Source organism: Pezoporus flaviventris, unplaced genomic scaffold (assembly GCF_033815535.1).
Source record: "Pezoporus flaviventris isolate CSIRO_AGI_PZ_B2104156 unplaced genomic scaffold, CSIRO_AGI_Pfla_v1 ptg000002l, whole genome shotgun sequence".
NCBI lineage: Eukaryota > Metazoa > Chordata > Aves > Psittaciformes > Psittacidae > Pezoporus > Pezoporus flaviventris.
This window is the reverse complement of record NW_026892550.1, coordinates 24,025,606-24,051,291: the sequence shown is the minus strand read 5'-3', so window position 1 is coordinate 24,051,291 and position 25,686 is coordinate 24,025,606. Positions and strand designations below refer to the sequence as shown.

Here is a 25,686-nt window from a genome sequence, read left to right as displayed (position 1 = left end):
CCTCTCACTGTCTATGCAGCACTCCTTTTATACCGCCATATGATTTACTGAGAAAGAACTTAAGCCTTGTTTATCAGCACACAAGCAGAAAGTGATGGGCACTGATAAGTTCCTTGAAATCACTTGATTATTTTGTATTATTTGACTTTTATCAGGACTTTTTCATTCAAAGATAATTTACTCAAAAATGGTTTGTGTAAACTGTAGCATTTACAGTGTGATTGCAATACTACAGACTGCTGTAACATACTAATATTTTGAAACAGTGGGTCCATTTTGCACCTGTGCAACAAAACTGAAATTGCATCAAGGTTGCATTTGCCAATACGCAGATACAGTTTGCTTCCAATAAAGTTTGTAAACTCTTCCATTTTCAATTCATATTCTGTGCTGACAGTAGCAAACCACTAATGCATTTTCAGGTCCAATTTGAAGTTAGTTGATGAATTTATATTATCAGTGTTTAAACAGTGTCTTTTTTTTTTTCTTGTATATTTAGAAAAGCTACAAAATCCAGCAGATGGGATACTCTGCATCTGGTCTAGGTCATCAGTCTGTTTATGCTTACATCCTTTTCTCCAGACTGTGCTTCCTTCCCAATATAAGGCATCAGAGTAAAGTTCAGCGGACGGTGTCACCTGTTAATCATCAGCAATTGTTCCCTACTTATCTACTCCTATTAATAAAATCCATACCACTGCAGAGCCTTACTTTCCTGTTAGGAAAAATCTTCCTTATATTGCTCTGCTTCAATATATTGCGCCCTGTATGTGTAGCCTTGTTTCCTTCTTTCCAGTCTCAGCCATTCTCCTGTGCTCTTGAAATGCTGGGTTATTCTCCTTCAGGTGCATCTGCTGCAGGAACTATTTAATACTCTTCTGTTCAATATTCTTCTGTGTATTTTTTTCTTACCTCTTAATGTAAAATAGCTGTGTTCTTTAAATTACCCTTGTCATACATACTGTCTGCATCAGGTACATAAATTAAAGATAGGAATGGAGCAATATACAAACAACAGCTAGTAATCATGAAGAAGAATGTTATACCTTTAATAATTGACTTCCTATTTGTTATTCTCAGAATTATACAATTTTGTCTGATGGTTGTTCTCCCTTGACAATTTTACCAAAGGAATTTTTCCAAGCAGAGCTTTTCTACTTTGGCCTTCAAAAAGCAGATTGATGTTTTGTAGGATCAAAACCAAGCATATCTTTATTCCATTACAGGAATACACAATAGATGTTTTCTTCCGTCAGAGATGGAAGGATGAGAGATTAAAGTTTAAGGGCCCGATGAACATTCTTCGATTAAACAACTTAATGGCCAGCAAAATCTGGACTCCAGATACATTTTTCCACAATGGGAAGAAGTCAGTGGCTCATAACATGACAATGCCAAACAAGCTTCTACGAATCCAAGATGATGGGACTCTCTTGTACACCATGAGGTAAGTCTTTTTGTCTATTCTCTACCTAAGCTATTTTTTGATGTAATTTTTCAAGATAACAACTTGGTTGCAGTAGTACTCTCCTTTGTTTCATTTCTGTCCCAGCAGATAGAAAGCTAGGAAAACACATTTTGTTTCTAGTTTTGTTACAAATCTGTTGGCTGATTATCAGTTGAATCAGTTTTCCTACATGTTTCTCAGATTTCATGCCTCTGTAACGTATTAAAAGATACTGATCACCTACATAAAATGGTTTGAGACCTTCAGATGAAATCAGTGTGTAAGAACTGTTAAGAATACTCAAAGTTTACCAACTCCATCTCAGAACAATTAAAATAGTATATGTTAATTGCCTGCTACTGCACCCATTGTACCAAACGCATGAGTCCTTAAGCAAATTTACTATTAAGATCAGTGGCAATAAAAAAATAAAGAGGAAGAAGAAAGGGTTAATAAGGCCTCAAATTCTTTCCAGCAAGAGCTGCAGGGAAAATATGTTTTACTCTGTAATAAATCTTTCTTTATATCTAATTACAATATTTTACTTAGAGTTTCATTTTTTGCATCCTGTGTGTGATTAGCAGCTAAGATAAACATTTAGATGGTAAAATGTATGATATTTGCTTATAAAACAATTTATGAAAAATTATAAATATTATGCTTGCATAGGCATAAGCAGCAGTTGCATAAGACTGATTTCTTCTTTGATTATTCTTTCTGCAATAATGTTACCTATATGAGTTTTCTGGAAAATTCTTATCCAAACTTCCAGAAGCATCTGATTGGTTTCTTCTTTTTTTTTTTTTTTGAAAATATTTAATAAATTGAATTTGTTGCAAGTATAGACTTAAAATTCCCAGGCTAAGGAAAATATAAAATGTGAGCTGTAAAGCAAGCATGTACTGTGCTTTTTTTTCCATGCAGCAATACCAGCATCTCTTAACCCTGATTTACTACACAACACACTTATAGTATTGGGTGTTGATGGGTAGACTGGTAATAATGTTGAACGATGTGGTGGTTGGAGAGGTTCAGAAAGGTTTGCTGGAAATAGAGACCCCCATTTATAGTACTTTTGCTTGGGCTCAAATCAATATTTGTACTTGTATTTGTATAAATTGACTGAAATTCTCTTCCTCCAGAAGGCATTGTAATCATATGCTATAAATAATAAGAAATACTGTTTGAAAGCATTATGAAGATTTTTTTAGAAAACAAAAGAATTAACTATGCTTTTTCCTGACTTTTAAGTATGTTGCTTCTGAGGGTATGAGATTAATGTGTAAACTGTTTTCGTTGTCTAGATTTTCAACAGCCATTTTTATCTGTATATTTAAAATCTTAGTGTGATTTATATCAGGGGCTCATGCAGTTCTTTCACCTTCCGCTGTTTGCTGACTCATCTCTCTCTCTCTGCCCCTTGACTTCACTTTTCTGTGGAGTGGGGGAATAGTAATATGTAATATTTGGGGAGAGAAGGGTGGGAAAATATGGTGGGGAATACAATGACTGTGAACCACTGGGAGTACAGGAGGATGTAGCTGACTTTTGAGGCTGGATGAAGAGGAATGAAGGCATCCAGAAAAAAAATCTCTAACCAGAGAAGACTTGAAAGATAGGAAGGAGAAATAGAGTTTTGTATTGTTTGTTTGTTTGTTTGTTTTAAAAATAACAAGAAAGAAAAGTCCATCAAAATCCTTCTTCAAACTTTTGATTTTTTTTTTTTTTTAATCCCTATATTTGATACTGGAATATTGGTAGGATTTTTTTTTCACAAAAGAAGCAAAAGTGAATGAATTGTTAACATATTGTCATGATTATACGTACATAAAAATAATAATACCAAGTAACAGAGAGAATGAGCAATATCGTCAGTCTTTTCAAAGAACACAAATGGGGTTTTGTCTATGTCTTCCACATCGTCAATTCAAACAGAAAAAAAAAAAGACCCAGGAAACTGTGGAGCATAGTCCTTTGGCAAATTAACTGTATTTATGTGCTTTTGTAATAAGCCTTTGAGAGCCATATAATCACACATGTACCTCAGAATATTATGAGAAGAAAATGACTGTTCTTAACAACCTGCAGTTACATGGTTACATAACTTATATTTTCATTTAAATGGCCTTTGCTCATAGTTTTGAGGTCAGTTCTTTCAAGCTTTTGATGTGATAAGTCAATGCCTTCCAAAGGAACACATAAAAGGGAAGAAGCAAGAGCTGATTTAAATTTTAATTAGTTTAATGTAACATTTCAATTTCATCTCCTAAAACAGCATGAACTCTGTTCATTTCTGTTGAAGTGATTTTCTTGTACTGTTAACTGACTTAAATGCATACCGCTTTTAGGCTTACAGTCCAAGCTGAATGTCCAATGCACTTGGAGGATTTCCCTATGGATGCTCACTCATGCCCACTGAAATTTGGCAGCTGTAAGTATATAATAAGTTTAGCCTAGGTTAGTGAATACCTAACATTGCCCACCATCACTTTGTTTCAGCAAGCTGTTACATGAGAGGTTTAAACACAGAATGGTTCTTTTTAAAAGGTTTGTAACCTGATATATCAAAATCTCTTTTTGTGGTATCTTCTAATGTATTTTAAAGCTTTCTTGACTTCAGTTAACAATAAGCACTATACACCTAGTTCAGCATTTTATTACAGTGTTGAAACCATACTGATGAATGCAGACCTGGGTACATGTAGCCCATGAAGTATTAATGAAGAGCAGATTAAAGACTTCAAATAATGGGTTGTTTTTTTTTTCATTTATTTAAACACTTACTTTCTCTATATTATTAGTGAGATTTGTTTTTACATTCTTTGTCAATGAAGGCTTCTTGTGTTAAAATGTTTCACTTCTTAGCACATCTGCATGTTATAAACCCGTGAACTTTGATCTCAGTAGTATTACTTCAACAGCAGCCTAACTCCACTTACCTATACTACAGCCTTTCTTCTTCTTCATGAACTAGAATCATATTATTTTTATGTCCTGGATTTTGTACACTGAAAGGTTTTCTTTTTTTCTTTGCCTGCAGTCTACATTCTCTGCTGGGCCCAGGAAAGAGAATGTTTTTTTGAGGAAACTGGTTATTACCTTTAAATTCTGGCTCATTTTACACCACAGGTTACAAAACAGGTGGTAAGCTGCCACTAAGGACAGCATTAATCAGGTGAACATTGTCAGGGAGCTATGCACACTCCCTCCCATAACCCTGGCATACTTTTCCTTGGAGTTTGAAGCAAATTAAACCAAGCCTGTGTTTCTGATGATGCTTCCACACTAGAGAGAAAACTAATAATATTTGTATCATGGAGCATTACCCACCCCTAAATATTTTATGTCTAATACATAATACAGCTTAATTAACACTAGAGATGTTAGCTGAAATCAGCTGCTAATTCTTATTTATATGTATGTGCACAGCAAACTATGTTTGATTTATAAGGTATGATAAGAAAAAGGACTTATATGTAGCCTTATTTGGTTGGGTCTTTTTTGCTTACGAATTTGTTCTTTGTTATGTGCCCATGATTTCTGGTTTTCTGGCAAGAAGGAAAATTAAAGCTGTAAGCAATGTGATTTTAGAAAATCTGTCTTTCATTTCCCTCATACTCACCTGTGCACATTCAGGGAACTCTTATTTCTGTCCATTTAGAATAGCTTCACACTCATTTTATTTCTTTACCGACAACTCATTTCTAGACTGCTGTGCATTTTTCAGCTGTTATTCTGGGATAGAACTTGAATGAGGAATAATCATAAAAATAAGAAAGAATCATGAGGATTTTGGTTTAGCTGAGACAAGTTTGCCAGTGATGTGTATTTGTTGCAGCTCTTCCTATGCTGCTACTCTTACATTGCTAGGAGGATCACAAGCCTCTTACGTATGTCTGTTTGGTTGGGTATTTTTTATACATAGGAGAAAAGCCAAACAGAACATTTTGGAGAAACTGTAGCTTAATAGATAGCTTAATAGCCTTTCTTTATCCTCACCATAAAATCTAGCCAACAGTGGGGAGAATTGGGACAAATCAGCAGTTGGCAATACTATTGATTTGCATTGAAGCAGAGGTCTTCTTGTGGGAAGATGGAAAGATAGGAGGGAATTGTTAAAAATCTCTACATGCTACCCATCTGCTAGATTTTGTTAGTCATGTAATCTATGGCTACTTGCATGAAAAAGCTTCTTTCTGGGCCTTCAGGTATTTCTCAAGCAAAAATGTTTGCAGCCCAACAGAAGTGAAATGTTGCTGCTTCTTTCTTTCTTTCCTTTTCTTTTTTTTTTTCTCCCCACTGCAGTACAGTTATGGTATAGGACTCAAAATGTACTTGACTTAGTCAATCAAACTGAACACAAAGTTTCATCCATCAGTGGTTTACCACTTTCCTTTTATTTTCCATTTGTTAGTAGGGTGTTAGACTGGAAAAACTAGCAAAACATACTCAATTATTTTCTTTTTTACTTATGGGAGAGGCATTTATTTAAAATTTAGTTTAAAATAAACTATTTAAAATATAGTTTTGATTTGCTTTCATTCTAGTTTATTTTGACAGACCCTAGGCTAAATGCGTGTACTGAGAGAGTAAGCAGCCTGCTTAATGTCAGTGTGTCCCACAAAAATATGCTATTTAAGAGGGTAAAATTTAAGAGGCTACACAGGGCAAGGCACAGAGCAATTACAAGTTTGTTAATGGCATTATCACTGAACCTGACTTCCCATGTTTACGTATGAATTTCAGTTAATATTAAAATGCTTATGATACAATCCCAAAGTGGAGAGTGGGGACAACAGAAAGTCAGAACAATATAGGAATGAATTTTCAGAAATTTTGTACATTCTAAATCTTGCATTATGATGCTTTTTTCATCCGGTTTACACGAGTTTCAGGATACATATAATACCTGATCTCTGACAAGTTCTTTTAACAGTGTAGAAGATATGTTTGTAATTTAGCAGCAGTAAATTGTGGTTGATAAGATCACAAAGGAGTGCCCTGTTCCCATGCTCCAATAGGTATTTACCCTACAGTAAAGCTATTTTAAATGTCAAAGCATACTTTTCCCATATAATTGTAGGTTTATGGTGTCAACTCTTTTTCTTTAAGAAAAAAAAGAATGTAGGTCTTCTAATTCTATATGTTTTGATAGAAACTGTTTAAATTTCTGACAAAATATTTTATTTTATTTCCCACAGATGCATACACAACTTCAGAAGTGACATACATTTGGACTTATAATGCTTCAGATTCAGTGCAGGTGGCACCAGATGGCTCAAGATTGAATCAGTATGATCTTTTAGGTCAAACAATTGGAAAAGAGACAGTTAAATCTAGTACAGGTTAGTAAAAGTAATTTTGACAAAAAAGGCACTCACTTGTCTATGAAGAACATAGGCATTGCTGGTGGTGTTGGAAGGCTCCTGAAAAACACTTGCAAAATGTGAGATACTAGGCAAAGTCTATTAATGTATGGTACAAATAACACATAGCAGCACTTTACTGACTCTTTCAAGTTAATAAGTAAACTGGTGATAGCAAATGTGATCTTGTCCCCAGTAACTTTTTTTAATGCTGTATCTGGAGCTTAGCCTTGAATCCTAATGTTTTTAACTCAAGACTAGGATAATTGTTTAATTTCATGTGATAAATAACACTTTTTGTCTACTAAATGGTGAATCATACAAGTTTCAGCTATTTTCCCCTTCCATCATGTTTTTGGCATTAAACATTCTACCAGATTCTAGACTGTTCCTACATGCATCAGGCTGTGATGGACCCCCATGATTGCCTTTTGACTGAGATTAAGTTCTCAGGGTGCCTTTGCATGAGCACAGAATGTTGTTCATGTGCAGAAGCCTGCAAGACTAAAGCTCTTGTTAGGGCATGCAGAGTTCCTGTAAATTCCTGAACAGTGATCTTCCTTGGAGCTCAATGGGAATAAGATGTGGTTGTGCTCAAAAACTTTCTTATATTCTGCAGGATGCTTTCTACTACAGAATATGTTCTGTGCAATTTACCCCTAGCACATTTAGTTCACATAAACATGCCAAACTTTTTTTTTACCAAAGAAATGGACTTCCTTAAGATAATAACCTTTTGTTTCGTTATATTTTGTTTGCTTGTGGCTCCTAGGTGAATATACAGTAATGACAGCTCATTTTCACTTGAAGAGAAAAATTGGCTATTTTGTCATTCAGACTTACCTGCCCTGTATCATGACTGTGATTCTCTCTCAAGTGTCATTCTGGCTGAACAGAGAATCTGTACCTGCCAGGACAGTTTTTGGTGAGTATACTGGGCAGTGTTAGCTTTGTTTGCAGCAGATGAAGCTGTTAGGAAGCATTTCTGAAGTATGCTTGGTAAAGGCCTTTTTCATCCTAATTGCTGTGCTTGTAGAATGTGATACTCTTTCTAGTCCAAATAGGTTTCAGCTACAGCTCACAGATCTCCAGAGAATCCTGAAGTTTTTTTGAAATTAGTGCTTAGGAGAAAATTGTCCATATGTGACTCTTTTGAGAGGAAAAAGTTTTCACAAAATAGAAAAAGACAACAATGTTTCTATTCAAAAAGTAAATTTAGATTATTTTCTGAAATGTCTTTCTTACCTTGATATTATATGAATAATATTTTCATACTTGGTAGATAAGCACATTTCTAAATATATTTTTTAAATTAAGCAAATTAAATTTGAATTTGTTGAATTATTTGAATGTGTTAAACTTTGCAAGCTGCAGTTGTTTAAAATTAACCCTATTCTGGGAGTGTGGGCAAAACCTTTCCACTAATTCAAATTGGAATGTACTGCAAGGCAGTGAACAGCATCAGCAGCGCAAAATAATGTTTCTCTTACAATAAGGTTTTGCTTTCTTCTTTATTAAAGCAAAGTAACAAATGTCTTTCTTATTTGCATAACCTAAAGTTAATTTGTTTGTTTTTAAAGAAAAAGAGACTAGCACAACAAAAGAGGGAAAGCAATGTCTGTGTGAAATCAGCCATCAGAAATGCTGCATAAATCATATGATTAGTCATCATTAAACACTATGCGCTCTTCAAAAAATAGGTCAAACTCACTTTCTGTCTCTCCTTGTAGAGCAAATACCACACAAAGCATTGTGAAAATTGCAGATTCTAATATGAGCCTTACTGAAGGCAGATGAAATGGATCAGTGGTTTTAGTGGGACCAGAATTCTGCCACGTTTTCCCAGGCAGTTATCCAGCCGATTTTTTGTTTTTTTGTCTTTCTACAATATCTTCTGTGAATGTGTCCATTTCTGCTTATCAAAATTCACATTTTTATTTTCCAGCCTCACAAATATACTGTCAAATCCTTCTATATCTCTGACTTCACCCCTTGTACTCCCTCCTGTACATTTAATGCAGTGTAACTGGTCTGTCCATAAAAAGTCTCACATCTTATTTTCTTAAAATGCACTTTCTGTTACTGTGTCATCAGTAACAAGGCATTAGGACAGTTTATACGAAAAGTTGTGTCCCTTTCTGCATACTTCTTTCTTTCTGATTTTTTTTTTTTTTTAATTTTATGGTGTTTTCTTTGGAAATAAGTAATACCTGCATGGTAGACTGCTGCTTTATTCTCCTGGGAGTTTAGCATAATATGGATAATAAACAGTGTCCTGTTTCAGGATGTCTTGAGGGAACTGGGTAAGATGGCTGCAAGAACAGAATCACAACACCCGGTGACATAAAATCTAAAGTATGTGTACTAAGCACAATGGGTATATTGAGAAAATAGCAATTTCTATGCTAGCATTTTATTGCTGCCACATAGACAAGCCCCTCATGCACCAGTCAGGCTTCCATCCCATTCAGGCCAGCTTAGACTGGTACCCTGAACCCAGGAGAGCAAGACATGTCCAGTCTCTGTCTGATGGAGCATAGCCCCTGTATGCAGTGTTTGCACCTTGGGCTTAGACTTTGGCATTGGGTTGGAGGTCCCCTGAGGAGCTATTTCGTAATGTTCTTTTACATTTTAGATGAGATTGTCAGCATAAGATGCTGGTGGCTTCTCTAGTCACATAGCTCCAGGCAAATCTCCTAGTCTTCATACTTACTGGAAGAAATTGTCACTGCATCAAAAGAAGCGTGACCAGCAGGTTGAAGGAAGTGATTCTTCCCCTCTACTTTCATGAGATCTCACTTGGAGTACTGAGTGCAGTTCTGTTGTCCTCAACGTAAGAAGGACATGGAGCTGTTGGAGCGAGTCCAGAGGAGGACCACAAGGATGACCAGGGGACTCAAGCACCTCCTGTATGAGGACAGGCTGAGAAAGTTGGGGCTGTTCAGTCTGGAGAAGAGAAGGCTGCGTGGAGACCTTATAGCAGCCTTCCAGTATCTGAAGGGGGCCTATAGGGATGCTGGAAAGGGACTCTTCATTAGGGACTGTAGTGATAGGACAAGGGGTAACAGGTTCAAACTTAAACAGGGAAAGTCCAGGTTAGCTATAAGGAAGTTCTTTACTGTGAGGGTGGTGAGGCAGTGGAATGGGTTGCCCAGGGAAGTTGTGAATGCTCCATCCCTGGCAGTGTTCAAGGCCAGGTTGGACAAAGCCTTGTCTGAGATGGTTTAGTGTGAGGTGTCCCTGCCCATGGCAGGGGGGTTGGAACTGGATGATCTTAAGGTCCTTTCCAACCCTAACTATTCTATGATTCTATATTTATGATACCCTTCTGGTCTCCTGCCTAAATGTGTTTTGAAAGTGTGAATTTAGATACAGTTTCATAGCAAAGTTCATCTATTGCTTCTTACAGTTTTCTGCCTTACTGAACTAATCTTGGCAATTAGAGTGGGGCAGGTATACTCAAGATCTCATTTGGGTGGTACTTTCACGTATACTCCAGCAGTGATACATGAAGCCCATATTACAGCTAAGTTAATAAAATAAGCTACTTCTAGCAGAAAATATAAAACTTGTAGGAGATTTCACTTTACATTTTTATTGATCATACTTAATTTTTAGTTTTTATAAGGAGTTGTCACTAGATACCCATCTTTGCATTGTATAATAAATATATAGATATAACAAGAATATATTCTACATAACGTATAAACATAATAACATCCTGGGTATACGGATATGATAGTATAGCAATAATTAATGTATAAATGTTAAAATATTGTTAAGTAGAAAGTATTAGTTTTGATAAAGTGTTTGTCAGAATAAATAAGAAATTTATTTCAAGTATCTTCTTGAGAGCTACCAAGTCCTGGAAAGGACTAACTCCTGGAGTACTGTTGTTTTCAAAGAAACATAACTGCCAGATATTCAAAGCAGCACTTACCATTTATTATTTAATGTTTGAAAGAAGTTACTTTTCTTTCCCCCTTCTATTCTCTGGCAATGAAGTTTCAAGTTCTATGGTAACATTAAGGGCTTGGTAGAATGAAGCTTCTTTTATAATTGAGCTCCTTAATCCCTTTCCTTTATGGCATCTATTTAATATTGTTGACCTAAGTTATCCCAAATGAATTATGGGCTAATGTTACATTGTTTCAACTTTGCTTTAAATTAATGGAAGAAGAAAGTTTTATCATCATTAAGTCTTGAATATGTTTTCTCTAGCAGATAAATTCAAAAAGCATTTGATTGTGTTTTTAACAAAAGGGAATGAGCTTGGTTCATAATGCCTTCATTTAGTGCAAGATTACAATCTGTTTCATTTAGTAATGTGTTTATTGTTATGCATTTAGTGTCAACAATGTTAGCAAAGCTAACCTTGTGCAGCTTATTGAATTCTCCATTTTTAATGGTCATAACATTTAGAAGCATCACATATATTTGAATTGCAGCTCTACAGGCAGGTGACAGAAAAGTCAAAAATTAGTTTTCTTAGTGCTATAGTTATCTATGTGATTTAATTCTCACACAGAATGAGAATGAGACTGTTAAAAGAAATGTAGTTAGATATATATATACCATTTGATACCCAAAGCAGGCAAGAACAAAAATTAGGAGTTGTATTATTTTTTAATACGTTGTTCAAGATGCAGAATATTAAATTCATGTAGCCATGTTCTTTTGTCAGGGCTGTATTCTCTGTGATCATATTATTATGCTGCTTTCCTGTCCCTGTATTTTGCTTGTTCTTGGTTTATCTTTTCTGAACCTATATTAATTACTGTACATTTTGAAGCAAAAAGCCATGATTCTATGATTCTATGATTTAGACCTGAAATAGGCAGACTATGTACAAGCACAGAGAGGGAAACCTAAGAAAAGTGCAGATTTGATTTCTGGTTATTTTTACATGGTAATTCAATAATGTAGACCTTTAATTTTGAACAATTCTATATATAAAAATTATATTTTCCTATTATGTTGAAAAAAATCTGAACTCTCTTTATTTGCTTCTCCTTTCACATGTTGCTGATTATCATTTGTGCCTTTAGAGTTATCCCAGCACTTACAACTTTCAGTCTATAATTTCTTAATTGGGAGTTTCTGCTAACTGTAGGTATAACACTACTGGTAGGCAGTGGGCAAGCATACCTGGGAAACTGTAGACCTTAAATGACTGAGGTGGCTGCAAACAAATATGTCATCTCAGCTCAGTGGTGGTCAAGACAATAGCTCATATTCCAGTAGTGGTGTAATGATATGTAACTTTTACTGGAGTTAGGATAAATAGCACTTACTGTTTGGCTTTAGTTGTTGACCTGGTTCAAGCCCAGCTGGTAACTCAGAACCACACAGCCAATCACTCACCCACTCCCTTCTCCCCCCCCTAGGCAGGACGGGGAGGATAATCGACAAACTGTAATTCCCACAGGTTGAGATAAGAACAGTCCAGTAACTGAACTATAATACAAAACTAATACCACTACCACTAATAATGACAAGAGAAATAATAAGGGGAGAGAATATAAAGCTAAAAGAGAAGGAAAAGAAAACAATAAACACAAGTGATGCACAATACAATTGCTCACCACCCGCCAACTGATACCCAGCTTGACCCAAGCAGCGATCTGCCCTTCCACGTAACGCCCCCCCCAGTTTATGTACTGAGCATGATGCGCTGTGGTATGGAATACCCCTTTGGCTAGTTTGGGTCAGGTGTCCTGTCTCTGCTTCCTGCTGGCATCCTCTGTCCCTCCTCACTGGCAGAGCATGAGCGACTGAAAAGTCCTGGATCAGGGTAAGCATTACTTAGCAACAACTAAAACATCGGTGTGTTATCAACATTATTCTCAGACTAAAGCCAAAACACAGCACTGCACCAGCTACTAGGAAGAAAAAAATAACAGCTTAACCCAGGACAATTCAGACGTATTTGCCAGTGTCTAAGCAAAATCAATGTAAACTTCCTTTGTATTGTATTCTCAAGTAATACGTTACATAAATAAAAAACAAACAGTATGGTGTGTAGCCACAGTTATGGTATAATACTTCAAAATTGCACTATCTATTTCCAGAATTTTTAAGCTTTTGTTTAGGCCTCCAAATGTTTACTCTTGGCGTGATAAAATGGGGCAGCAATCTGTATCTTTCAAAAAGGTACAACAATTTTTTCTTTCTGCTACGTTATTTGTATTTATAAATCTGTTCAGGTTTTGGACCAGGTTGGGTAATCTAATTGCTTTTAAGAAAAAAGAAAGCATGAAATAATAGAGCAATTGGGTTAGTCTCCTCATACAAAAAGAGCAATTTATCAATCCTTTTGTGAAATCTTCTTCAACCACCCTGTGTATCTTTGCAAAGTGTTCTGGTGAAAAGATAAAATTGTGGGAGGAGTAGCATGATATTCTAAGAAATGGAACACATTTTAGGCATTTTGTACAAATTATTTGCAAAGCTGAAGTACCACTTTTGTTACTGAAATATTCTTTAGTAACTCACTGTTTAGGCCTTTGGCTTTCATTACAGAATCATAGAATGATAGAATAGTTAGGGATGGAAAGGACCTCAAGACCATCAAGTTCCAGCCCCCCCCCGCCATGGGCAGGGACACCTCCCACTAAACCATGCCACCCAAATGACCATGTCATTTTCAAGGGCTGCGTCTACATTCTAACACGAGAAGGCTAGGACGTAATATAGAACCATAGAATGGTTTGGGTTGGAAAGCACCTTAAGATCAAGTTCCAACTGCCCTGCCATGAGCAGGGACACCACTCTAAACCATGTCTTGAATGCCACCAGGGATGGAGCATTCACGACTTCCTTGGGCAACCTCTTCCAGTGCCTCACCACCCTCACGGTAAAGAACTTCTTCCTTGTATCTAATCTAAACTTCCCCTGCTTATGTTTTAACCCATTACCTCTTGTCCTATCACTGTAGTCCCTAATGAAGAGTCCCTCCCCAGCATCCTTATAGGCCCCCTTCAGTACAGTTAACTAAAATCTGCTCAAATTACAAAAATCAGTTGATACACAAGAGGTGAAATTAGGGTCCAAAAGATCTTGTTGCTGTCAAAGAGTAGCCTGACTTTTTGTGCACACATGTGGGCATAACTATTCATCATGACAAGATTTAACTTTAATATTTATGTGATAACTTCTTCAATTTCCACTGAATGTTTTTAGTTAACCATTTCTATGTTTTCAGTTTACCTCTTCTGCTGTTGTGTGGCAGTGCCCTAGACTGCTGAGTGCCAGAAATTTTTTGCCCAAAGGTGGCTGTCTGACTTAAAACGTGTGTTGGATGGTATCAATCTGTCCTGGAATCAAAAATATGTCAGAGCTGGTATTTTCCACATATGTAAGTTTAGTGTCAGTTGAAAGTGTTGAATTTGGAGTCCTGGAGATGGGTATCTTCCCTCCACTGAACAGATGCCACTTCAAAAGTGGCACCATAAAAAAATCCTAGGCAATCAAATAGCTCCAGAATGGATAAAACTGTAGTGGTATAATATATTTAGCATTTATAAGCATGCACTGCTAAGAAAAAAAAAATTATATGATGTTGGGTTTATCTACTGTCAAGTATAAAATGCTTGGTCCTCTTTGAAGAAGTGATACATCAATGGTTTATGTTTTGGATCCTTTAAAGACAAATTGATGGCTCCTCATGGTCTCTTACAAGATGATATGTGGCCATGTCCTTCTGGCATGCTAAGTGCCATATCTGCTATAGATGATAGTTCTTGACATGTCTATAAACTGGCCTTTCTACATCATAGGGTGATAGCATGCAGTCTTTACATAGCCTGTTACCTTATTTAGGCTCTTCATAGTCTTATATGATTTAGGAGAGAAGATTGTTTTTCTCTAATTGTTTGGCTACCTCATTGTATGGGGACAATCTACTCAGTGGGTTTTATATCAATTTTAGTTCACTAGTGTTACAAATTATTGGAAAGAGGAATGTTTTTGATCTGGTCAGTGTATGGGGTTTAAGTTAAATCTTTGTGAAATAATTGTGTTTTGTTTTAAAAGTTGACCATATTCTTCCAGATTAATAATTTTTCAGCCCTATCAAATTTAGCAGTGACAAGGAGGGAGGTTACTTCCATTCCATCCATTTTTGTAAAGAAGACTTCATAATACTGATTTTTAAAATTAACTATAATGTGCAAAATCATCTATCATTTTTTTATTGAAGAAAAATAGCAAGTATAAAAATATTAGAGATTCCAGTACTGACACGTTTCACAAGTGAAATTTTCTGTCCGTTTTTTTCCCACTCTGATGTTCAAGCTACCACAGGTTAAATCACTGTGGTAGCTTGAACATGTCTGAATTTATAGAATGAACAAGTAAATAAAGTGCACTGGCAATTCTCTGACAGTGGGCTGTTTGATTGACATTTGGGTCCCAGAGTGGTGTGGTTTGCTAAACTTTTTAGAGAAATTGTCAACTGATACCAAGATACAAGATGTAAATTCATGATGGTTTAATTGAGACTAGAAAAGGTCAGCAGTTAAATTAAATTTCTGAAGAAGCCAAGGGGGCTTCCAGAAGATTAGTTTATTCTAAAAGGTAGGACTTAAACAGAACATTACGTTAGCAACTGCATATATTTACATGTGGATAAGGTCAACTTATCTCGGAGAAACAATTACTTTACTGATACTTCCGTGTAATTAAAATGATTTATTTGCAGCTCAGGGCTGCTGTTAAAATTTGCATGCGATAATTTTAAATTTAAGATAGACTGCCTTTCCCTGAAGTGCTGAAAATAATTAATCCATATGTTGTGTAAGTGTTAGGAGAGAATAAGTTCTTTACAAAATATATTGTCTACATGTTTTCACACAATATAGTATGATAGCTGCTTCCTTTTTGTTGTATAGGCTAACAGTGTCATGGCTGATTCCAGTTAAATCCATCACTTTCATTTATGGAGGTTGAAAAATGGCAATTACAAAATCATGTTTGCTAAAGTGTCGGGCTACTGTGTGACTCAGCAGGTTGTTTCTGTGCCTTTTTTTCCCTTCTGCACAGGCCTGTGGAAGTGTTATCAAGGGAGAGTAATGCTGAGGCTGAGACCGCTTAGCTTTGCTCTGTCATCCTGTGTAGCACCCTCAGAGATGGAGATTCTTCACAGGAGGGATGGAAATTGCAAAGCCTAAAGAGGTCTGAGTAGGCGTAACTGCTGCCTCTCTTCCCTCTCACACAGCAGTTTAAAAATGCTTCTCTTGTAGCAGAAAGAAAATCTGAGCTAGGTCAATCCTGCAGAACCCTGGTGACGGGTTGCTGACAGTGAAGGATCTGTCTTAGGAAGAGTGACTTTACTTTCCCTTGGGAACCCTTTTACAACAATTTTATGAGTGTATAGTTGTTGAAGCTGTGATGTGCTGTTATTAATATTTCTGCCATGGCATCTGCTTTGCCTGTCATCATGGAGTGTAGGTTTTTGATTTGTGCTAAGTATATCACTTTGTGTTGCTTTTAATTCTGGAGACGTATTTAATGGCTTGCCACAAAGGGAATAGTTCAGTTTGTCTAAGTGTGATTCAGTCTCACGTGGGAGAACTGATTTACTTAAGGAATGGAGACTGTGTTTGTGGCTGTGCATTTCTGCTTGCTAAAACTTGATTCAAAAAATGTTCTTCCTTTCCTCTCATTTATCTTTTTTCTGATTTTTTTTTTTTTTTTTTTAGTTTGATTCCTGGCTTCCTACTGGGTCTTCATCATGTACAAAATACTGTGAAGTGCTCTTAATAACAGCCATAGTGAAAAACAATCTTCCTGGGTCATGAAGTCTTGTTTTGTGACACAGTAATAATAATCTAACATTTCAAAACTATATGCTGTTCTAGAAAAAAAAAAAAAAATCCATGTTACCTGAATGAAGACTTTATCGATAGTTTATATCTTCAACTATGTCACTGAATGGTTAGTGAGAAAAGGTGCCAAACCTGCAGTTTCTGCAGTGAAGCCATCCACAAAACATTACTATATCAATCATTTTTACTTAATGCTGCCAAATATTACAATTCCATTAAGGAATTGCTGATTTTTTCCTTACCTGTACTGATAACTAAAAATATATAGTTATCTATATATTTTCTATCTCCTATAAGTAAAATCTTAACCTGATTAAAAAAATGGAAGTTCAGACAACAAAATTGAACTAAAATGTGTCAAAGGAAATCCAAGATGCAGCTTTTAATAAGGTTCTGGCAGTCTGTCACCAACCTAGATAAGAAAGTTTTCCACTGTGTTCACAAACAAACCATAATAATTTTTGGTTTGTATTTTTGTTAACCTTAAAAATCCAAGTAAAATTGTTACTGTTGTGGGTTTTTTTTCCCCATTGCAGGAGTCACAACTGTGTTGACAATGACAACACTGAGCATCAGTGCTCGAAATTCACTCCCCAAAGTAGCATATGCAACAGCTATGGATTGGTTTATTGCTGTTTGTTATGCATTTGTATTCTCTGCATTAATCGAATTTGCAACTGTAAATTACTTCACAAAGCGAGGATGGGCTTGGGATGGAAAAAGTGTAGTGAATGATAAGGTAAGTCCTAAGGAAATTTCCCTATTTCCATTCAATTTCATTAAAGCAGCTGTAATACATAGTTTTGATAAAATTGGCTAGATAAAAACAAATAATATATGATGTTTTAAATCAAAAGAATGTAGGTGTATTTTCAGTCCTGAACAAAAATATATCTGCCCAGATGTAGCTAACGTTACTTGGTCTCAGTATTCCAGGTTTATATATCAAGCACATTGCTTTTTTTACATTGGGAACTGACTTGTTTCTTACTTCTTAAATACAACTGTTTATCTGTTTATTCAGAAAATTTAATCTAGATTTATTGGTTAATCCCTTTTTCATTATTTAATCCATTTCAATTGGAAATAAGAAGAATATTAGAGAGAGAGATAACATATATTAATTTTCCAGATAATTAAAGATAAGAACAGAATGCCCATATATGTAAAAAACTATTAATAACAAAATCCAGAGGTTTTGAACATTTTCAGTATTCTGAATCTTATCCTTAATGATATATAGACATTGATCTTTAAACTATTTTAAATAGCAATTTTACAAAATTCTCAATGCTTCTTCACCTATGATGCACTGTTGCTCTGAGTGCGCAGAAAAACAGTCATGCCTTAATTTTCTGGTATTGATAGTAGTGTAGGTGTGATAGCATGAAGAAATTTTCACCTGATAGAATTTCTTATTTCATGAACAAAATTAACTGGTGATATTCCTAAATTTGTGGCAAGCTTTGCAGTGCATAATTTTAATAACACAGAATGACTGTTAAAGCTAACCTTGTTTTGGCTGACTGACTATATTATGTAATTTTTCCTATCTCAGTGCCTGGTTCTACCAATGGAAAAGGATTTCTCATGATAAAGAATACTCTGATTTCTATCATTCTCCTTAAATTAGGTAGAATATTATTTGCTTCCTACATGATAGTATTAGATGTAAAGCAATGTTTAATTGACTGGTGGTTTCTCAGCACTTTGAATGCATAATGCACAATGCGTAAAGAAACAAAATGTTCAATTAATAGTACAAGAGAATTAGAAGAAAAAGTATGTTGTTTATAATTTCCTGTGGCTTCCATTAAGACATGAGCTGTCCATAGCTTTGGGGTCTGTTCCCTCATGCTAGAAGTAGATACAGAATCTCTACAAGATTATCAGCATGTCCCAAATCAAGCTTTTCAGATGGACATATTACCCTGGCATTGTAATAGTGTAGGCATCCCTTATAAAATCTTTGATCATACTTTGGCTGTTCCTTCAAATTAATATAACAGTGTTGTCTCCTGATCTTAGGAGTGGCAGCTGTTTAACAGCAAGATAGCATTTCTTCCCCAAGAAAAATAAAATTATCGATTCCATGTGAGGATTTACATACAATTCACATGCCCCGTTCTCTATTTTCTTCAAACTGTCTTAACAAAAAGCTAAACTTTTAACATGCTCATAGTTTGTCATACAAACATATGGTTCATCTTTATTATACAGGTCTCTTTAATGGTTTTACAAATACCTTTTAAAAACACACTAAGTGTGTCTGAAAGGAAGGAATTATAGATCAGTTAAAGCGTTCCTCTTGTAATTAGATTTGGCAATTATTTTTGCCGAATGCATCTGTGCACCTAAAGCCAGGTTACTCCTCACCAAATAGAGTGAAATATGTTTCCTCAGTGACAGTCATCTGTGTTCACGTTATATGGAAATTCCCATCTAAGTGCTGTCAACATGGAATTTGTCTGACAGGAAAGCAGGTGAAGGGACAAGCTACAGATTTGATCAGCCCTTTTTCACACTCCAGTCAATAAGGAACAGCGCTGAATTCCCACCTGATCCCAGATTTTATGTGACACCATCTCCTGTGCCACTTTAATTAGATAAAAAAATTAAACCAAACCAATACAATAGCCAGAAGTTTCTTCATCTGTTTAATTCTGTATTTTGTGAAAGAGATGGACTGAATCTAATATTTATTTGCCTATTTCTAAATTCTATATGGAGAGCCTTGCTTCCTGATAAGCTTCTCTTCCATTCTTTCCTGTCAGTTATTCGAAATTCCTTAGTTTGGGATTGCTGTAAAATGGTGAATCAATTACATTCAGTCTTGTTGCAGAACTAGTCTGTGTACCTATACATATGTTTAAAAACTCAAGCCTATACTCTTTTAACTTTACATCCCTGTATCTATCTATAGACGTAGTGTCTCCATTGGATTGGCTTTGGCTGAAATTTAGCCGTTTGACAGCATACACAATCTTGTAAAAACACAGAATTGCTGAGGTTGGAAGGGACCTCTGGATGTCACTGAATTTAATTACCCTACCCCAAGCAGGAACAGGGGCTTAGGGTCATATCCAGACTGAATTTTAGTATCTCCAAGGATGGAGACTCCACAATCTCTCTGGGCAACCTGTTCCAATGCTGTCACGCTCATGGTAAAACAGGTATTTTTGTATATTTAAGTAGAACATTCTGCATTTCAATTTGTGCCCATTGTCTCTTGCCCTTCTATTGGATATCACTGAGAAGAGTCTTTTCTGGTCTTCTTTACTCTCTCCCACCAGATATTTATATACATTGATAAAACTCCCCCTTGAGCCTGCTGTTCTCCAGGCTGAACAGTCACCACAGCTTTCAGCCTTTCATATTTCAGGTGGTTCGGGCCTTAAATGATCTTTGTAATCCTTTGCTGGACTTACTCTGCATGTCTCTTGAACCAGGGAGCCCAGAACTGGGTCTATCACTATGGATGTATCTTATTAGGGCTGAGTTGATGGGAATGCTCACCTCCCTCGGCCTTTGTAATGCAGTCAGGGCACATTTCTGACTTCTGTTCAACTTGGTGTCCATCCTGGGCCTTTTCTGCATAGTTGCTTTTCAGTCCATTAGTCCCAACCTCTACCGGTGCATGGTGTTATTCCTCCTGAGGTGCAGGACTTTAATTTCCCTTTGCTAAACTTCACTAAATTCTTGTAATTCCACTTTACTTTTCTTATATTCTGTTACTTTTTAGGTTCTAATCCCCATATTCATCACTGTTACACATTTTTTAAACAATAATTTCTGAAGAACAGAAATAGTTCTTGGACTAGCTCTCAGCCTGTTTCTGCAACTACTAGGCTCGAGTCCTTCTTTCTCTCAATTGCAATCTCTTTCTGACATCAGTGTGTGTGTCTATGTATATATACATGTAAGCACACACATATTTCTCCAGAATCTCTTAAAAATATAGAGCATTGCTGAAATTTCATTATATATTAGTGGTATATTATGAGAGGTTCAGTTAATAGTGATGCTAGATTTACGTGGAAAAGATGGCCTAATTTTCCTTTTATTACAATGCCAGGTAATTTTTATTTTTTTTTTTCCAGTCCACCCATTCATTCCTCATAGTTCTTTTAACAGAGAACATTTTAAACATCTTGCAATTATATTGTAAGGAGCCAGACACAAAGCAGCTAGAGAAAAAACTCTTTTCCAGTTATCCTTACAATAGCGATAGTAGATCCTTCCTCATAGAACTTCAGTAGGGCATTAGATAGCGCAAGAGTCTATGCTCTTACAGCATTCTCATGTTACCTATACCTTCTTTTTTGGTAGACTGGAAGTGTCTTTCTTTATATTTGAATTTATCAGCATGGTATTGCTAATACTTATTTTAACATACTTGTTTGTTTCTTTTACATTTGAAATGATGTTTAATTAAGTCTATTCTGGCAAATACACATTAAATATTTAACTTCATGCTGTCTTCCAATAGAAAAAAGAAAAAGCGTCTGTCATTAAGAAAAACAATGCCTATGCAGTGGCTGTTGCCAACTATGCTCCAAATATTACCAAGGACTCAGTGCTACCAACTATCTCCAAGAGTGCTACAACTGCAGAACCCAACAAGGCAAAACCAGAAGCGAAGCCACAGGAAGCAAAGAAAACATTCAACAGTGTTAGCAAAATTGACAGAATGTCTAGAATAGTGTTTCCAGTCTTATTTGGTACTTTCAATTTAGTGTATTGGGCTACATATTTAAACAGAGAGCCTGTCTTACTTGGCTTTGCACCATCAACTTAAAATCTGAATTGCACTGAGGACTTAAAGAATCATTCTAATCAGATAGGTTGTTCGCTGTGTACAGTCCGACTAATAACTGCTAATCTGTGAACCATTATGTACAGAGTGTATATAGATGTCTTATCAGTGTATCTCCAAAGGAGGGACACACTGTTATTTCATGGGTCTGTAAACAGATAGCACCCATGGCAAATATAGCCAGCTGTTTAAAAGTTATACCCAGGAGAGTTCTGTTAAACTAGGATTCAAATATACAGAATTATACTCTCTCCGTACAACGAAATGAAGATATGATCCTACATAATTATTTAAGAACAGTATTTTTTTAATTTAAAGTTAAAATATTTTTCTATAAAGTAATCCTACTTTAATGAAAGAAGCTGTCATTTAAAAAAATGATTTTTTTAAAAAGGTGTAATTGTTTCATACAATAGCGGTACCCATGTACATAACAAAGTATGGAGCTCATACAGTTCTACTGTTCACAAACATTGTGGATGCTAGTTAGGCTGAAGAGGTAGTAAAGACTACTATATGGCAAAAGCCACAAGTTTCTTTCTTCTGTCCTGCTTGAAGTTCTTATTAAACCCTTCTAAATGATTTCAGGCAAAAGCTAGTGTTAATCAAATTTTCACTTTCATCCAACTTCTGCTAATGAAAAATCTTGTTCTTTTCACTGTTTTATTTATTTGATGTTACTAAGCCAGGTTTGTCTGGTTCAGCAAAGTTGGATTTTTTTTGTTTTGTTTTTTGATTTTGTTCTTAATTGGATTATTGTGAGGTTCAGAAAAGTGCTCAGAAATCTTTCAGGGTTAAGTATACACTCTTTCCTTGCTTAATGTTAACCTAAAACCTGCCATTAAAATATTTACCTGTACTCGTCCAAGAAAGCATTCTTTTGAAGGGAAACAAGAATCATGACTTAAGTTCAGGAAATTGTCCATATAATAAAATTTACTGCTGCTTTTGTAAATTGCAACTTTGCATTTCGCTGACATAACTTTACAATAACTTTGTATACTAGAAATGGTTTTGCTAAGATTTGAATGTTATTTTTTTAATAAAAGGTCATGCATTTTCAGTAGGTATAAACTGTATTTCATATACACAAATATAACAAAATTGGAGCTGCCACTTGCAATTTTATATGAACATTTAATACTGATCAGTAAAATTGTTTCTCATCTGAGCCTTTGCAAAGATTCTTTATGCCCTTAAAGGCCTGATAAATCATAGCATAAGTAATAATTGTGTACTGTATTTAGATTTTAGTATACTTGGCCAATCAAAAATACTTCGATTCACACATACATTAGCAGTTATTAGTTGACCTTTAAAAAAAGATACACCTTTATGATGATGTCTTCTAGTAGAGACATATGTAGTCGTATAGTGTCATTTATTGCAGTTTTGTACAGTACTTGAGTATAGTGCATAAAATAGATATGTTCAGAGTTTAACAAAATTGTACAAATATTTCTAAAATCAAATAAAAGAGTATCTTAAGACATGGAAATGTGCTAAAAACAACAAAGAGAAACACTGCTCTCATTTGCTGATTTATTTTCTTGCTTTTTCTTTGCTTTTAATGTGATTCTGTTTTGTACTTTGTGTGACAGTATAGGTGCCAAGGTCACAAATGCATATTATGAATAGAATTAATAGTTAAGACAGAGTTGACATCAGGAAAATGTAAGTTAAAATGAAATGGAGAAGCATGGACTAGGTGTGTTTCCCTTGAAGTCCCTCTAATTAAACTGTCAGATTAAACCTTTCTCATCAACAGTAGTTAAAAAATGAGCACTTTACTCAGAACATTAAAATTGAAATATCCTTATTTTCATATATATTTATATATAAATGTAGATTTTCCATGTAACATGGAGATGTGTGCAATAGTGAGATTATGAGCATAAGGCTGGAAGGCAAGCAATAAACAAAGGTTTATTTCATGGTATAATTATACATTTTTAAAATGTTTCATTTGTAAATTATAAATGATCCCTTTAAAGTCACATTGTCCAGGTATGAATAAATATATAAATATGTACATATGTACAAACAATTGTAAATATTAGAACTGTAGAAAAATCCCTTCACTTTTAACTCTGTTTTTGGCAAAGGGCTCTGACTGTATAGTTTAATGGAGGCCCATGTTAAACAGCTCTTGAACTTGAGTAGCTCGATTATGTTTTCTGTGGCAAAGGTCTCCTTCCTATGACCTAGTGCGAGTTCTTACCTTCTGTTTGCATCAGCAAGATGTAGGGACCCTCCGAGGCTCACTGAACTGGGGCATGAGAAACAGAGGTTTGTGTTTCACCCTTGGTCACTCCCAGGTACTCCAAACTCTTCAAAATATTTGAACAATGTTGTGTATTGCTCCATGCATGACACTGTATAGTCAGAACTCTCCCCACTACGAGTGTGCTTAGAGGCATATTGGATTAGCTGATAAGGAAGGATTTTTCATCCTAATCCAAGAACGGGACCTCTCAAAGGTTTTTGACAGTACAAGTCTTCTACAACAAGACAACTTCTCTGGAAAAGAACAGCTGTGTAATTCAGAGCTGCATGCAAAAAGTGTATCTTCAGTCTGTATAAGAAGCCTGATGCTGTCTCATGTTAGTCAGCTCTGCTGCTACTGCTTTGTTTTTTGGGTAAAATGATGTTTTCACTCACTGACCATTGTTTTCTATGCTTGTGTTATGCTTAGGAGTCAGGAAGGCAAAAAAACAGGTGTGTTTATCACATGCTAAAGATACATTTATTGCGCACTAATACAGAAGAATAAGTATAATGTACAAATTCAGTCAGTGAATGAGAATACATTTTAAATACACAAATTCAGTCAGTGAATGAGAATACATTTTAAATACACAAATTCAGTCAGTGAATGAGAATACATTTTAAATATACACATGCAGTTATTGTGGGCATTAGCAAGACTTTTGAGTGTGTAGGCTCCACAAAAGCTTCACTTTTACATTTAGTTCAGCTGGTCTGTGTTAAAGCAAACACCTTCTGTGGGAGGAAGTCTGCTTTATTGTTTCACTACTGAAACATTTATAGTGAATAAAATGACTACACATAAGTTGCAAATTTGTAAAACTAAAGACTGGATAAGTGAATTTGAATGTAAAGGATTAAATGAATGCAAGCATCATGCAAGGAACATTGGAATGCAAGAGTTAAGCCTTCTTACAATTTAGTGGCATTGAATCTGTGTCTAGGATTTGAAAACTGGTGTCACAAATTTATGAGCCAAATACCTAGAAGTTTCATTTAATTTAAGTAAAACTTACTGGTCTTAAATACTTAAAAGTGAGGAGAGGGACTGTAAGTGAGCAAATGCAAGTAATTTTGCTATCAAAAGACTTGCACAGTGAAAATTTTTTACCAGTGAAATTTTTGATTGACATGTTAATATAATTTATTTTTCCCATTATTCTGGGGTCAGGGTGTTCATATTTTATGTGAGTTAATAAATGAACACAAAAAATACAGTGATATAACACTATGGTAAACTTCTATTGAAATTACTATAATTACAAACGAGGTTTCAATTATGAAACAAGTTTCCAAGGTAGTACTGGGGCACACGCTGCTGGATGCACATGGTCACTACTTTAACAATAATTTATAAATCAGCATGAAGAATATACAGATCAGCAGGGTTTATCAGCCAGGGTTGTCTGCTGAAGACTTCTTAACTCCTTGCTTTTAAAAGAGCGGCTTCCAAAATTCTCAATTATGTTGTAGCCAATGAAATTACCTTCACATTCCATATCTGCTTAATTCAACTTGTAACTGCTGCATTGTTGATCATCTTTAAAAAAAATATTATGCTGGATGTTCTGAGGTACAAACTTTAGGTTGGGAGACTACTCATAAAACTGAATATTATTCTAAATTAGGAAGCATGAAAGAGCTTCTCCAGATGCCAAACAGGAGCCTTACCGAATTCCCTTCCCTTCCCAGTGATCATAGATAACATCTGATATGATGAGACTTTTCAGAAGTGAGGTGACCATAAATTGTCTGTGTGAAAGCAACTAGAAGCAACTGGGAAGAGGTAGGGACATATGGGGGAAGAAAGGAGGAAAGCAAAGAAGCAAATGTATTTCTTAGTGGCTTGTGAGATAATTGGTTGAGGAAGAAGCCATTGAGGGAGGTAATATGTATTTTTGTGTCAGCTTCAGTTCTGAGCGTTCATCAGCATGAGCTGTGGGAAAGTAACTTTTAGAACAT

The 25,686-nt window shown here is 35.5% G+C and overlaps 1 protein-coding gene across 2 annotated transcripts in view; it reads left to right on the top strand.

The window, feature by feature from the left end:
• The window catches only part of GABRA2 (gamma-aminobutyric acid type A receptor subunit alpha2), a 57,953-nt gene extending 35,700 nt beyond the window's left edge, over positions 1–22,253 (top strand). For both annotated transcript variants that reach the window (XM_061471863.1, XM_061471855.1), the window contains exons 5-10: positions 1,227–1,447; positions 3,796–3,878; positions 6,649–6,792; positions 7,586–7,738; positions 17,177–17,379; positions 21,130–22,253. In XM_061471863.1, the coding sequence (XP_061327847.1) occupies positions 1,227–1,447; positions 3,796–3,878; positions 6,649–6,792; positions 7,586–7,738; positions 17,177–17,379; positions 21,130–21,438 (1,113 nt within the window). In that variant the 3' untranslated portion in view covers positions 21,439–22,253. The remainder of the gene's footprint in view (positions 1–1,226; positions 1,448–3,795; positions 3,879–6,648; positions 6,793–7,585; positions 7,739–17,176; positions 17,380–21,129) is intronic.
• The last annotated feature ends 3,433 nt before the right edge of the window (positions 22,254–25,686 follow it).